We start from the raw sequence: 15,702 nt of genomic DNA, 5'->3' as shown, positions 1-15,702 counted from the left end.
CAAGCCGGGCTTACATGCGGCTGCAAGGGCGGAAGCTCGCTCTCATTCTCAAATGGCAGCCAAGGCGATCAGACCTAGGAGCGGACTTCAACCCGGAGTGGTACAGCGGCACGAGCGTCGGCACGCCGGATCCAAGGAGTAAGTGGGACAGACAATAGCGATCAGACTGAGTGCGAGTAGGGGTAGTAGTAGTAGTACTAGCGAATAATAAAGACAAGAGAGAATGAGGAAGTATGTGTCCGTGTGAATTTGTGCATTTTTTGGGAACCCACGTGCAGTGATTTGTGCTGGTCCGGGAATCGTGTTGCGCCAGAGAAGCTTACTCAGTGCAAACGACCACCCGATCGCCCACAAGGAGCATAGGAAAGGATCGCCTCTGGCCACCCTCTCCTGGGAACTCGCCCCAAATACGGTTTAGGTAGTCGCGAGCCACGTGCAGTGATCTGTGCCGGTCGGGAATCGTGTTGCGCCAGAGAAGCTTACTCAGTGCAAACGACCACCCAATCGCCCACAAGGAGCATAGGAAAGGATCGCCTCTGGCCACCCTCTCCTGGGAACCCCGCCCCAAATACGGTTTAGGTAGTCGCGAGCCACGTGCAGTGATCTGTGCCGGTCGGAAATCGTGTTGCGCCAGAGAAGCTTACTCAGTGCAAACGACCACTCGATCGACCACAGGGAGCACAGGGAAGGGTCGCCTCCGGCCATCCTCCCCTCGGATCCCTACCCCCTACCCCAGTAGCTTGTGAGTCGCACATTCAGGGGGAACGGCCACGCCGTCCAGTTTTGTTGGTATTTTCTCAGGGATCGGCTACGCCGCTCGTTTCGTTAGTATTTTCGCCGGGAGCAGCCCCGCCCTCCACTATACCTTTCGGGTGCCGTGTTGCGCTAGAGCTGCTTACTCGGTGCAACGCGGATACTCTGGCCTCCTTTCCCCACAAATTCCCGCGGCAACTCCCCGTCCAGTTTCGTCCCAATACTTTTCTACAAATTTAACTGTAGAGGACCCTGGCCGGACTGAGTTTTATCCCAGCCCATGAAAAAGGTCCTTACAATTATTTTCCCACCAATTTTACGATCGTTCCTATGGCAGCTATATGATATAGTCGTCCGATTTTGATAAAATTAAATTCGAAATTCAGAATGAATTAAAAAATGTTATTTCCAAGCGTAGGAGGTTATATGTTAAAAAACACCGAAATTTTATTTCCAAGCTTAGGAGGTTTTATGTTAAAAAACACCGAAGCTATAATTTGTTTCATGTTATTTTCCTACCAATTTTCCGATCGTTTCTATGACAGCTATATGATATAGTCGTCCTATTTTGATAAAATTTAATTCAAAATTCAAAACTAATTAAAAATTGTTATTTCCAAGTGTTGGAGGTTATATGTTGAAAAACGCCGAAGCTATAATTTGTTTCATATTATTTTTCCACCAAATTTCCGATCGTTCCTATGGCAGCTATATGATATAATTCAAAATTCAAAACTAATTAAAAAATTTTTTTTCCAAGCTCAGGAGGTTATATGCTAAAAAAACACCAAAGATATAATTTTTTTGTCCGATTATTCCTATGGGAGCTATTAGATATAGTTGTCCGATCCGGCTGGTTCCGACTTATATACTACCTGCAAAAGATATAAGACTTTTAAGAAAGTTTCAGCCCGATAGCTTTAAAACTGAGACTAGTTTGCGTAGAAACGGACGGACAGACGGACATGGCTAGATCGACTCTTCTAGTAATGCTGATCAAGAATATATAAACTTTATGGGGTCGGAAACGTCTGCTTCACTGAGTTGCAAACTTCTGACTGAAATCAATATACCCTCTGCAAGGGTATAAAAATGCAGGAAAATTTAAAACAAGCAAAAATAAAACATTAAACTCGATTAATTTTCGCATAATGTCTTTAATCACCCCTTTATTTGGTAACTCCAATTGAAAAGAATACAAATCATTTAAATCTCACAAAATTTAAATTCCAGATAAACGCATTTAAATTTATGCATGCATGTACTAAAAATGTATGTTTAACAAAACATAGTACTTTATTCAAAAATTATGTTTTTAACTTATATGGATCTTATTGTGAATGATCGAAGTCATTATTTTACACTAGATGTTGTTCTTGGTCTTCGGAATTTTAACCCCTTTAGATCGTAGATAGCGTATAATAAACGGTATGGCAGCCAATGTGATACTAACTCTTGCAGGAGCAAATACTTTGTGAACGGCGTAGGCCACAACAAACGTACTTCCTGTGGCCACCTTCTCCGCAATTGTGGGTGACGCGATACCAAAAAATTCCATAACGGGAACTAAGTTTATTCCACTGCAAAATAGCGTTATAAGAGTATTAGTTACATATAGTTATTAAAGTCAATGTAAACAAGAAAGAAATTTAACTTCGGCAAGCCGAAGTTTGTATACCCTTGCAGTTATAATATTTAAATTTAATTCGAAACTCTTAAAAATACGAATAATGATATTCCCAAAAGTATAAGTTAATTCGTCAAAAAACACCGAAGCTATAATTTGTTTCATATGATTTTCCCACCAACTTTCCGATCGTTCCTGTGGCAGCTATATGATAAAGCCGTCCGATTTTAATAAAATTAAATTCGAAAATTAATTAAAAAATGTTATTTCCATTTATTTACGTGTTAAAAAAACACCAAAGATATATTTTTTAATTTTTTTCCGATTATTCCCATGGGGGCTATAAGATATAGTTGTCTGACCCGGCTGGTCCGACTAATATACTACCTGCAAAAGAAATACGACTTTTGGGAAAGTTTCAGTCCGATAGCTTTAAAACTGCGAGACGAGTTTGCGTAGAAACGGACGGACAGACGGACATGTCACCTTCACTGGGTTTCAATCTTCTGAATGAAATCATAATACCCTCTGCAAGCGTATAACAATAAAGGAAGTTAACTTCGGCATTCCAAAGTTTGAATACCTTTGCAGTTATAAATTTTAAATTTAATTCAAAATTTTTAAAAATATAAAAAACTATATTCCCAATAGTATTAGATAATATGTCAAAAAACACCAAGGCTTTAATTATTTTCGTATTGTAACGATCTCTTTTTTATGGTCTGCTCGCTACGAGATTCGTGCGGCTAGCTCAGTATATTGTGTGTTCGTCCCACCAAATTTATATTAACGTGACCGCCCAGTAGCCCAGTGAGAAAGCACAGAATTCACGGGTTCGTATTGGGTTTTATTGCGGGTGTATTATTACAAGTGTCTTTGTCGCTTGGTTGGCCTTGACTCGTTGCTTGTGACCTTCGGTGCTTCCGACGGTCCTGGATGACTCGACGACCTCTCGCCTTGATGACTCGGTGCTCCAGTCCTGTAGCTCCCTGAAGATACTCGCAGCTCCCTGAAGATCCTCGCCGCTCCCTGAAGATCCTCGCAGCTCCCTGAAGACGCTCGCTCGCTGTTCACTTCTCACGCGTGACTTGGTGACTGCTGGTAACGACTCGGAATCGCGAGGGGTATCGGCCGTACGGCCTTAGGGAAGCGTCACCGTTCTCAGACTAGGGTGAACAGAAGCTGCGCTCTCCAGGATCGCTCCTTTCGACACACCGCCACCTGCCCCTTGCTCTGTCCCGGATGGTCCCACTGGGGTTTCTGCTCAGCCCGCGCGGACAGTCAAGGCGGAACGCCAGGAAGCTGCCTCGCGCCTTACTTCTCTTCCACGCCTAGTGTAAACGAACGTTCCACCCTAGCCTCACCCTTTTGCTTTTTGTCCGGGACGTTTCCGTGTGGCTTTTGGTACTCGGGGTTCGGGCACGCCGCTCCGGGACCTCGCAAGTCGAATCCGTAGGGCTCTCCTGGATAATTCCACTCGAGACAGTACCGATCGACCGCTCTCCCTTCTGGCTTGTTATACTCGTGGTTCGGGCACGCTGCTCCGGGACCTCGCAAGTCGAATCCGTAGGGCTCTCCTGGACAATTCCACTCGAGATCTTACCGATCGACCGCTCTCCCTTCTGGCTTGTTATACTCTTTCCAGGCGTAACGCCAGGACTTTGTGGACAGGGTTAATCGACCGCCTTGACCTAGCCGTGTGATGCCCTCTGGATCTCAGCTACCTGCGTCTCAATTCGGAGATTCCTGGTCTCCCAATCCCGAACGTCTCGACGTAGCAATCTCGCTCCTTGTAGGCTCCCACGGCGCTGCTTCTCTGGCGACTCGACTTGCTGCTGCTCCCTTGTAGATTGTCTGGTTGTTTGATTGTTCACTTTGGTATCTGAGTGATCTTGACGGTTTGACTCCTTGTGATCGACTGATCCAGCTGCCAGCGCTCTGCGGCCTTATATAGGGCCTCCGGGAACCGTTATTTCCCTTTTGCGCACGGCCCGCTGGATCTCTCCACTCTGGGTCCAAAGTCCGTGCCTCCTGGATGACCCACTTCTCCTTCACGTACCGCTTCCCATAGATGCTCCGCCCACTGCTGCCACTCCGCTGATTCCCGTACCGCTTGTGGCATGCCTGTGTGCCGCTCCACTGCCGAGATGTGGCACTTCCTCTCCCGGTCCAAAGTTCACGGGAGAGTCCAAAGTCCGGTGGAGTTCCGTTATCCCCTTTTGCATACGGCACTCTCGCTCTGCCCGCGAAGTCTCCTTTCTCTCTCGATCTCCATCCTTGGTCTCCACTCTCAGTCGCTCTCCTTCATTGGTCTCCAAACTCTCTCGCTCTCCTTCGTTGGTCTCCAAACTCTCTCGATCTCCACCCTTTGTCTCCAAACTCTCTCGTTCTCCTCGCCGCGCCATTACTACGCGAATTCGCCGCGTATCTGGTAAGCGGCCGGCCATCTGCTGCTGCTTCTATTTGTGGGGAGTTATTCAACTCCTCACAATATTATTATCCCACCAATTTTCCGCCCTTTCCTATGGCAAGCTATGAGCTTTAATAGTTGAAATAGAAAACAATTTCTGTAAAACTTAGCAAAAATAAAATTATTTACAAACAAAGCAGGCCGAAGTCTGTAGACCCTTGCAGTTATAATTATGAAATTTAAATCGGAATTCTTAAAAATACAAAAAATGCTATTCCCAAAAGTATAAGGTAATATGTCAAAAAACACCGATTTTCCGATCGTTCCTATGGCAGCTATATTAAATAGTCGTCCAATTTTGATAAAATTTAATTCGAAATTCAAAACTAATTAAAAGATTTTATTTCCAAGCGTAGGTGGTTATATTTTAAAAAACACAAAAGATATAATTTTGTATACTTTTTTTTTTTATTCCTATGGGAGCTATAAGATATAGTTGTCCGATCCGGCTGGTTCCGACTTATATACTACCTACAAAAGAAATAAGACTTTTGGACGGACAGACGGACATGGCTAGATCGACTTGTCAAGTGACGCTGATCAAGGATATATATACTTTATGGGTTCGGAAACGTGTCCTTCCCTGCGTTGCAATCTTCTGACTGAAATCATAATATCCTCTGCAAGGGTATAACAACATTATACTTACGGAAAAAATTAAACAAACGGTGTCACTTTTGTTTGATTTCATTTAATATTTATTACAAATTTGGCACGCTGTTGGTTATTATCTGTGCGCTTTAGATGTGTATTCACTTAATGCATACAATCCAAGAAACAGCAGATACTAGCGACACTACTGACCATGCAAAGCCATTTCACTTATGAACATAGTAATTCAGAGCTTTTTCCCAAAGACAGACGGACATGGCTAGATCGACCCGGCTAGTGATGCTGATCACGGAAACGCTTCCTTCTACCTGTTACATACATTCCGACTGATCTAGTATACCCTTTAACGTTACAAGTAACGGGTATACAAACTGGACGTCTTTATCTTATAGCTGTCATTAGAAAAATCGAAGAATTAATGTCAAAATAATACAAAGACCGTTATATTTCGTTTCGGTAAACATATACGGTATTAATTTTAAATGGAACATTATCTTAAAATTTCTGAAAACCGAAAAGCTCCGTTCATACAATACTTTCACGGGAACGACCTGCGAGGTAATAGAATCTTCGGTTCGCCGAAGTTGGCTTTCTTTTTTTTGTTAGTTAAATCAAATCTAGTTAATAGTAACTTGTCTTTTTAAATGAAGATTGATTGAATTAAAACTTAAACAGGAAAGAACGCTATAGTCGAGTTTTCAGCAAAACAATTTAACTTATTAGCTAACTTTCCGATTTAAACTTGTCGCGCCAATCGATATTGGCAAATAAAACATTAAGAATCTAAATGACATATTTTAATTATCTAGCAAGAGCAACTGTTTTCGATTTCGCATTAGGCTCCACCAACCGGTGAACATTTTAATTGCTCCTAAATTGTTTATGAAATCTCCGATTTGGTCAATTTGGATGCGTATATTTGTATTGATAAACAAAACAAAGTGGCATTTCACATAAATTTGCCATGACGTCAGAGCCAGAATGGAGCGGCAATTATACAAACAAATCGGATCGAAAAACTGCATCCATAGGAGTGTCTGTCGACCAATTTTAAAACTAAATTCCATGGCTTATCTCTTGTAGCAGCACCTTACGGGTGGCGCCACATAGGGGCGTTTTAGCAGCACTACTGACCATGCAAAACCTTTTTCACTTATTAACATAGTAATTCAGACTTTTTAAATAGTGTTGCGATTGTTGATTATTTCTATCTAGGCCGAAAAAAATTTCAAAAAATTTGGACGCTAGACAGATTTTAGCGCTAGGGGCGTTTTGTGGGCGTTAGAGAGGGTGTGGCATTGCGCTGAAACAAAGTTCGGTTTCCACTTTCACAACTTTCTGGCTTTTATAATTGTGCGGAGAGACAAAAATTACCACTTTAGCTTATAAGAATTAACAAGAAATAAACCTTTTTCTTAAAATTAATTGTTTTCCTACTTCTATTGATTAAAATATAGGTATGTATTATCAAATTGTATAGTACTGTAAATTTCCGTTTGGGAGTCAAACGTCATTCTAGACCAGTGGTCGGCAGCGGCCTATCTAGTGAGCATAGGGAAGTGTTCTGCCCATCCTCTGCTCGCTCACGTATAACGTACATGTTCGTGTGACTTCGGCATGGGTCTTCGGGTCATTTTTTCTCAACTTCGGCGCGCTTTTTTGTTGCTGTGGCAGAGGATCTCAGTGCAAAGCAGAGAAACGTCTCGCTAGAGCACGCCGCGCGCAAACTTCGTGTTTGTTACACTCACACTAATGCAAGGCAAACTTGTGATGATATGTGTGTGCCGACCACTGTTCTAGACCGACCATAAGTTTGTTTGCCATCAGTGCTTTCATCTTTAAAAGATTAGAAACGCTCATATAATATTTAGGCACCCAAATCGACGAGCATTAATGACCATGCTTCAGCTGAATGAACTTATCAGATAAGGTTCGCAAGGTTCCAAAGTGGCAGTTTCGATACAGAAGACTATGAACGACCCTGAGCGCCACCAAAATTTGAGGATGAAGAATCGGAGACATTACTCAATAAAGACAATAAAGACTGGGAATGACTCAAAGATAGGCAATGGGGCGCCGAATGAACTAAAGCCTAGAGACGTCAAACGCCGTTTGTAAGCAACGGCTTCCACGGCAAAAAAGAAAGGCTTTTGCATAGAATTTTGACGATAACGACAATCCCAAACGTCTGGCATCGTATGAATACCCGTCCCGGTCTCATAATCGTCGCTCAAGACAAACATCCAAAGCTTGAAATTTATTCTGTGTATGTGTTGGGACCACCTGGTGTGGTGTGCTATGAGCTGCTGAATCTGAACTATACTATCACGGGCGAGTTATAACGACGAAAATTGAGTGCAAAAAGTGGTGGCTGGCAATGATTAATAATAATCAAACAGGTAAGGGGTCGTGACGATCGCACCTTCAACGTACAACAGTTGTAATATCCATTTTTGTGACGAAAAATGATTGTACATCCGACTAAATATATACACTGGCATTTGTGGTGTAATTCGACGTGTATTTTCAGCAGGAAAAAAAACTGGGTTAATAGCCGGGAGCATTTACCTTACCAAACCAAACAGCTGAAATTTTCAACATTTTCAGTCTTTTCACCGCTCTTTCTCCCAAGCCAATTAAGATTCCTAAGGTCTTGGTATGCAATCTGCTTAGTTCTTGTGATATCTTTCGATTGGTGCATCGTTACTATCAGACCATCACAAAAGATTTTGAATTCTGCGGCTATATATAGTAGTCGTAACCAATTTTTCGTAACAAAGTTTACATTTTCGTAAAAATAAATCCGCGTGAACTTAAATATACTCCCAATATATATATTCCATGAGCTTAAATTAAGGATTGGTTTTTAATTTTACTTAATGTAAGAACACGACGGAATATTGATTTAAATGATATTGTTATTTTGCTCATATCTTGGGAGTCACAATGACCAAATATTTCAGTTCCCAACACAAGGCGCAGATAGTTACATAATTACATGGTCGGAGCAAAACAGATTTAGTATTCAATGTACCATTGCTGTATCGACTGACTTGGATTGGAATCATCTGGGAAAATAGATGATGTTGAAGAATTTGACGAATCTGACGAATTTGTTTCCTTGTCATCCCCGCCTTTAGCCCTATTCCTGAATATATATTTTTCTTTTCTTCTGATTTTTTGAAGTACGAATAAGAGATTTACATATGGATATAAAAAGTGAACTTTGTTTGAGGGCTGCTATTTAAATTTTTGGTCTCTGCCACTTCTAGCCACATTAGTACCAATTGGCCTTTTCCCAAAAAAGGCTTGGACTTTTTTTGATAACAGCTCCATACAACTTTTACATGTGTGACCACGTTTGATGATATTGATTAACGATTAATCAAAAACTTACCTCGGCAGTAAAATGGAATTACCTCAAGAACATTCTCGTGCACTTATTTTTCACAATTTTCGACGTTGATAATCACGACAAGTGTGCATCGATGAACTTAAATCTTTGTATGGCGATGAAGCACCATTTTATAGCACTGAGAAAAACTGGGTAAAGGAGTTCAGTCGTGGCCAACGCTCGCTCGAACTAATAATGCAATGTCGTTATGAGACATACCGTAAGATAGAGGCATCCTTGGGAATTTCATTTACCAGCATATATTCGATATTGCATGAGCATCTGGCCGTATAAAAGGTTTTTCTCGTTGAATCAAAAGACGTATATAAGATCGTCACAGGGCAAGAGTCATGCATTTATGCTTAAGAGCCCAAAACAAACCCGCAATCGAGCTTGTGGATCTTTGAGGACGAGCCGAATCCAACGAAAGTTGTCCATTGCTTCTGTTTCTTCAGTAAAACTGGTAATATGGCGATTGTTTCACTGAAGTAACTTAGGACGGTCAATTCTGAGTGGTACACCAAAATTTTTTTGCCTGAAGTCTTCGGAGAAATTCAAAAAACGATCGAAACGGATTATCTACCGTACAGCCCTGACTTCGCACCCAATTACTTATTTCCGATCCCACACATCAAGAGAAAAATGCGTGGCCGGAAGACGCTGTTGAAGGGTTCAAAAATTATGTTTTGGAGGAATCCCAACCGGAGTGGAAAAAGTGCTTTGACAATTGGTTTGAGGGCATGCAAAAGTGTAAAAATATTGCTGCAGAATACTTTAAAAAAACAATAAAACTATTTTTGATGATAAAATTCTCACTTTCATTACTAGGCCAGAAATATATATAGCGAAATATATATATATATATAATCGATATATCTCAACGCGGAGATGTGACGTTTTAGATCGACATATCCCCGTGCAAAAATATTTCATTTTTAAGCGACACATCTCCGCGTGAAGATATGTGGTTTATAAAACGGCGTAGTTTTGTCGGTTTTAGACAATATAACTCCGTTTTTAAACGACAGAAATCCACCAAACAAATCCCGACAAAAGAACCGGGCGGAGATATGACGGCGCAGATATGTCATTATCCCGTACCACGGTTATTTTTCCTTGGTACTTGATGGAAGACAAGGTGTTGCGGAAGGATTTCCACAAATTCACTGCGTGTTCTACGTTCAATAAATGTATTGCTGAAAATAACATCGGAAGAGGACACAGTTGCCTTCAAAGAAACTTTGAATTGCAGTAAAAAGTAAGATGGTATCGATATTAGCAGACACGACACACCCATATAATTCCAGTTCTAATGAAATGTCGTCATATGTAAACAAATTTAGGTATTGTTTTGAGACCTGGTCATAAAGTGAAATCTTGTTTAGGTCATAAATAAAGAATAGGTCAAGAATTGTGTTCTGTCAAAACCCAATTGCCGTTTTTATCAAATATTTTGTATTTAAACGCTTGCGCCAATTCTTCTGTAAGCTAACATAAATCAATATCGAGGTAAAAAGTAATGCTATCAACTTGACTTTAAGAATGGAGGCGATATAAACACACACAAAATGAAAAATTGAGTAATGCTGTCAACTTCACCCTAAGAATGGAGGCGAAATAAACACACATAAAATGAAAAATATAGATTGAGTTTTGTACTCGAACTGTAACTTTCGCACGAGGAAGTTAGTGCATCGAAGTTATTCAACAACCATAAATAAAACTTTTGAAACTAACACCACCTCACTTTAAATACCCTCGTATCATGATGTTGGCGACCGTTACAGGACTGTGTTGGTTGTGAGTGGATTTGGTAGTTGTTGCGCGCCCATTTTACGTGGCCTAGCCAACGCGCAACATGTTCGTGTATTCCTGCCGGTGCTTTAAGTGCTTATCTAAGAAACGCCAGCGCTGCTAAGCGCCACATGTCTGGTTGCTGGAGAAGACACACCCGCTCGCTGAAGTCGACATCAGTCCTCCAAATCTACTTGCTTGCAGTAAGGGTCGACATTCGATCCCCCATCTATACATCGCACCCGACGGACAAAACATCCCCCAACATCGGGCGTAACCGCGGTCTTCACATCGCGTGTTCGCATCCGTCATCTGCCCGGCCGCTTGCCTTTCACTATATATCATCGTCTCGCTCGCACTCGCACTTTTGATAAACCCACATATATAAATTAAAGTAAGTGGAAAGCATATCTTGCAACATGCCTACTCTAGATGTTTCCGCGATCCATTGGCACACGAAAGTGTGAAGGGGAGGGAATATGTCCTAAACACAACCCGATCGTATTGCGCTCAAGCGACAGCTAAGCATGTGGGGATAAAAGACACGAAGACACGTCGGTTTTAATATTATTACAAAATAATCCTTTCTAAAATTATCGCACTCAGACTATGGTTTGCTGTTCCTTACTTACTTACTTACTACTAACTTACTTCGGTGTTCCTTTGTGCTGCCTTTTCACTTGTCGCCACTCCTGAAATTGCTGTCCGCCTACCTCCGCTGCCGTGAAAGAATGAGAGCGAGCTTCCGCCCTCGCGACCTCATGTAAGCTCGGTTTTCGGTTTTACCTGTTTTCTTCACCCATTATTTATAGATGGTATTGCCATTCGCTCCCGCACGATAAGCGTGCCGATCTATGCTGGTCAACACTAGGTGTCCGAAACGCTCGCAAGTATTTTAAACTATCTTGGCTTTGGTTTTTAAACTTAAAATAGTATTAAAAATTAAGTTTTACAATTAAAAGAGGATTTATGCTATTCGCTGTAACGAACTGATTTTTGTGGTCTGCTCGCTACGAGATTCGTGCGGCTAGCTCAGTAGATTGTGTGTTCGTCCCACCAAATTAATATAAACGTGACCGCCCAGTAGCTCAGTGAGAAAGCACAGAATTCACGTAGTGGGATTATTGCGGGTATATTATTACAAATGACTTGGTAGCTTGGTTGGCCTTGATATCGCCACTGCTCGCTCGCTGCTCGTCCCTGACGCGGGGGTCAGCTGTGCGGGCTTAGGGAAGCGTCACCGTTCTCAGACTAGGGTGAACTGATGCTGCGCTCTCCAGGATCACTCCTTTCGACGCACCGCCGCCTGTCCCTTGATCTGTCCCGGATGGTCCCACTAGGGCTTCTGCTCAGCCCGCGCGGACAGTCAAGGCTAAACGCCAGGAAGCTACCTCGCGTTTTACTTTGCTTCTACGCCTAGTGTAAACGAACATTCCACCCTAGTCTCACCCTTCTGCTTATTGTCCGGGACTTTTCCGCGTGGCTCGATCTGTCTTGCGTGTCTGTCGTGATGTGGTGGCTGGCTTGCTGCTGGCAATGTCTTGCGCACTGCTCCTGGCTGTGCGGGCTGCGCGGCTGGACGTAGCGTGGCTTCTGGTACTCGGATTTCGGGCGTACGCCGACCCGGGACTTCACGAGTCGGGACCGTAGGGCTCTCCTGGACAACTCCACTCGAGACTGTACCGATCGACCGCTCTCTCTTCTGGCTTGTTATACTCGGGATTCGGACACGCCGTTCCGGGACTTCACGAGTCGAAACCGTAGGGCTCTCCTGGACAACTCCACTCGAGGCCGTACCGATCGACCGCTCTCCCTTCTGGCTTGTTATACTCGGGAATCTACAGGCGTAACGCCAGGACTTAGTTGATAGGGATAATCAGGCCGCCTTGACTTGGCCGTGTGATGCCCTCCGGACCTCAGCTACCTGCGTCTCAATTCAGAGATTCCTGGTACCCCAATCCCGAATGTCTCGACGTAGCGATCTTGCTCTATGTAGGCTTCAACGGCACTGCTTTTCCGGCGACTCGACTTGTTGTAGCTCCCTTGTAGTTTATTTGGTTGACTGACTGTTCACTTTGGTATCTTGACTGATCTTGACGGTTTGACTCCTCGTGATCGACTGATCCAGCTGCCAGCGCTCTGCGGCCTTATATAGGGCCTCCGGAAACCGTTATTTTCCTTTCGCGCACGGCCCGCTGAATCTCTCCACTCTTGGTCCAAAGTCCGTGACTCCTGTCTGACCCACTTTTCCTTTACGCACAGCTTCCAACTGAGGTTCTGCCCACTTCCGTTATTCACTTTTTCACACGGTACTCTTGCTCTGCCCGCCAAGTCTCCACTCTCTCATTCTCCGCACTTTGGTCTCCAAACTCTCTTCCTGTCCAACCTTGGTCTCCAAACTCTCTTTCCCTCCAACATTGGTCTCCAAACTCTCTTCCTCTCCAACCTTGGTCTCCAAACCCTCTCCAATCTGGTAAGGGGCCGACCATCTGTTGTTGCTGAGATTTTTGTGCAGTTATTCAACTCCTCACACCGCACTTAACGAGGTACGTCTTTCAGTTAGTATAAAATTGAGCGCCGAGAATTACTTCTCCACCGACACTTGGGCGGCAGGTGTGGCTAGCACCACTTTGGTAACTTCTGCTAAATACGGTAACTTTAATTTGAGGTCGCCGTTATGTTGACCGTTCATTGAACTTCTCAATTTCCAAATAGATGTTCGACAGTTTATCGGAAACTTCTTCTCCATTCACCTCTTTCACTGTCTGAATTCCGTCCACAAGGCTGGAAAAAAGGAATGACCCGTGAGAGTCAGTAACGCTGCGCGATGAGGAAGGAGCCAGGGAAACTGCATCCGCTTCACTGTTTGCATCAATCTTAATAGATATGGGGGAATCATATAATATATAAATATAAATAAATTACATATAACTAGACATCGGATTGTATGCAAAAACATATTTTTAACGGCTGGTCGAAATTTAATTTTCATTGGACTGAAAATCGTTTCACATTAAAATAATACGATTAAGCCAATGTTGTCTTAGCATATTCGACTTATCTTGCGTATAAGGAACATATATGGATATTTTTCAACATATCAAAGCAGGCTTTTGTCAGAGTGTTTGAATATTAAAAATCATTAAGAGAGTTTTTTGTAAATAGTTGCTACAAAAAAATGGAGATCGGTGTAAGGAATGGTTAAAAGATATTCAAGAGTCTACCGTTATAGTAAATGACGATAATCTATACCGCAAGTCCTGCCAAAAACACGTTAGATATTTAACGGATTGCACCGAGCCGCAGAAACCATTCGAGGATATTTTTCAAAAATCAACAAATATAACAAAAAACAAGGAAGAACGCTATAGTCGAGTACCTCGACTATCAGATACCCGTAACTCAGCTAAATAGAGATATGCAAGTAGCAAAGCGAGATTAAAATGCGCCACCTACCGGCGGTATACAGATTTAAGCGTTTTGGGCGTTAGAGTGGGCGTGGCAAATTTTTTTTTGGACAAATCGATAGGTATTGACGAGACCAATACATTTCAGTTAAAATTTTTTATTCAGCATAAAAATTGTGGGCATCACAGGTTTTCGCGGTTTGTGGGCGTTAGAGTGGGCGTGGCATATTCGCGTGACAAACTTGCGCTGCGTATAAGGCTACGGAATCTAAATCTGAAATCCCAATTCTCTATCTTTGATAGTTTCCGAGATATCCACGTTCATATTTACGATTTTTTGAAGTTTGTGGGCGGTTTATGGGCGTTAGGGTGGGCGTGGCAAACTTTTTTTGGGTCAATCGATAGGTATTGATAAGAACATTACATTTCAGTTAAAATTTTTATTCTAGCATCAAAACTGTAGGAGCCACAGTTTTGGGCGGATTGTGGGCGTTAGAGTGGGCGTGGCACTGTACTGAAACAAACTTGCGCTGCGTAAGAAGCTCAGGAATCTGCACGCCAAATCTGAATAGCCTAGCTCCCATAGTTTCCAAGATCTCAGCGTTTATCCGGACAGACAGACGGACAGACGGACAGACGGGCATGGCTAGATCGACTCGGCTAGTGATCCTGATCAAGAATATATATACTTTATGGGGTCGGAAACGCTTCCTTCTGCCTGTTACATACTTTCCGACGAATCTAGTATACCCTTTTACTCTACGAGTAACGGGTATAAATATTTCTAAAATCTCCCCACCGTTGCACTCTATATAAATTAATGCCTAATATTGAATTACCGCCGGAGCCAATAATAACGAGATGAGGAACTTAAATTAAGGCTGCATGTTTTCATGCAACGAACTTTGGTGGAATCAGTCTAGTAGGTTATTCTGTTTAAATGACAATAACTATTTATTTATTTATCTATTTAATAAACTTTATGTGTAGGTTGTCAATTCTCTAGAAAGCGACGATGCTCAGGCCATTCAAAATGTGCAGGAGCAACTAAACGATAAAAAGGGACGATGAAGGTGAATTGCTGATGAAAAGTGAAAGTTGAAAATATACAAAAAACTTTGGTCAACTACTGTAAGCAAAATTACAATTAAAGTTTCTAACATGTCCTAAACTTAAACTACAAAACAATAAATACACACATATGGACATGTGTGCTTTTTGTTTTATGTTTTTTATGTTTTTAATTTGTTGTGTGTGGTTCCCAATTAGCTTTTTGTTTTATTATACCCGTTACTCGTAGAGTAAAAGGATGTACTAGATTCATCTGAATGTATGTAGTAGAAGGAAGCGTTTCCGACCCTATAAAGTATATACATTATAAAACCCGTCTAGCGCCTAAAAATATAAAAGAGCGTTTGCTATTATTATAAATACCTATCTTACAACAATTATTGAAATCGGACCATTCATCAAAAAGTTATGACCAAATAATAATAAATATTTTGCAATTCAATCGAGATTGCACACCACATGCAATTAAGCTTTTTTCACTAGTACGCCACCAAGCCGCTAAGGGCGCTATTGGCTAGTTGGCGCTTTAGTCAAAATGGCGCAATAGAAGAAGAAGATAGGTGGCGCTATTGAC

The 15,702-nt window shown here is 42.2% G+C and overlaps 1 protein-coding gene across 3 annotated transcripts in view; it reads right to left on the bottom strand.

The window, feature by feature from the left end:
- Nucleotides 1–2,001: 2,001 nt before the first annotated feature.
- LOC139354746 (uncharacterized) overlaps nucleotides 2,002–15,702 on the bottom strand; it is a 125,163-nt gene continuing 111,462 nt past the window's right edge. The window contains exon 4 of one of the 3 annotated variants that reach the window (XM_070998987.1): nucleotides 2,002–2,333. In XM_070998987.1, the coding sequence (XP_070855088.1) occupies nucleotides 2,117–2,333 (217 nt within the window). In that variant the 3' untranslated portion in view covers nucleotides 2,002–2,116. The remainder of the gene's footprint in view (nucleotides 2,334–15,702) is intronic. The other 2 variants (XR_011605599.1, XR_011605602.1) reach the window with 2 other exon arrangements.

The sequence above is a fragment of the Drosophila suzukii genome, unplaced genomic scaffold (genome assembly GCF_043229965.1).
Source record: "Drosophila suzukii unplaced genomic scaffold, CBGP_Dsuzu_IsoJpt1.0 scf_19, whole genome shotgun sequence".
Taxonomy (NCBI): Eukaryota; Metazoa; Arthropoda; class Insecta; order Diptera; family Drosophilidae; genus Drosophila; species Drosophila suzukii.
Note: the sequence above shows the minus strand (reverse complement) of the source record. Positions and strands in the feature narration are given on the sequence as shown.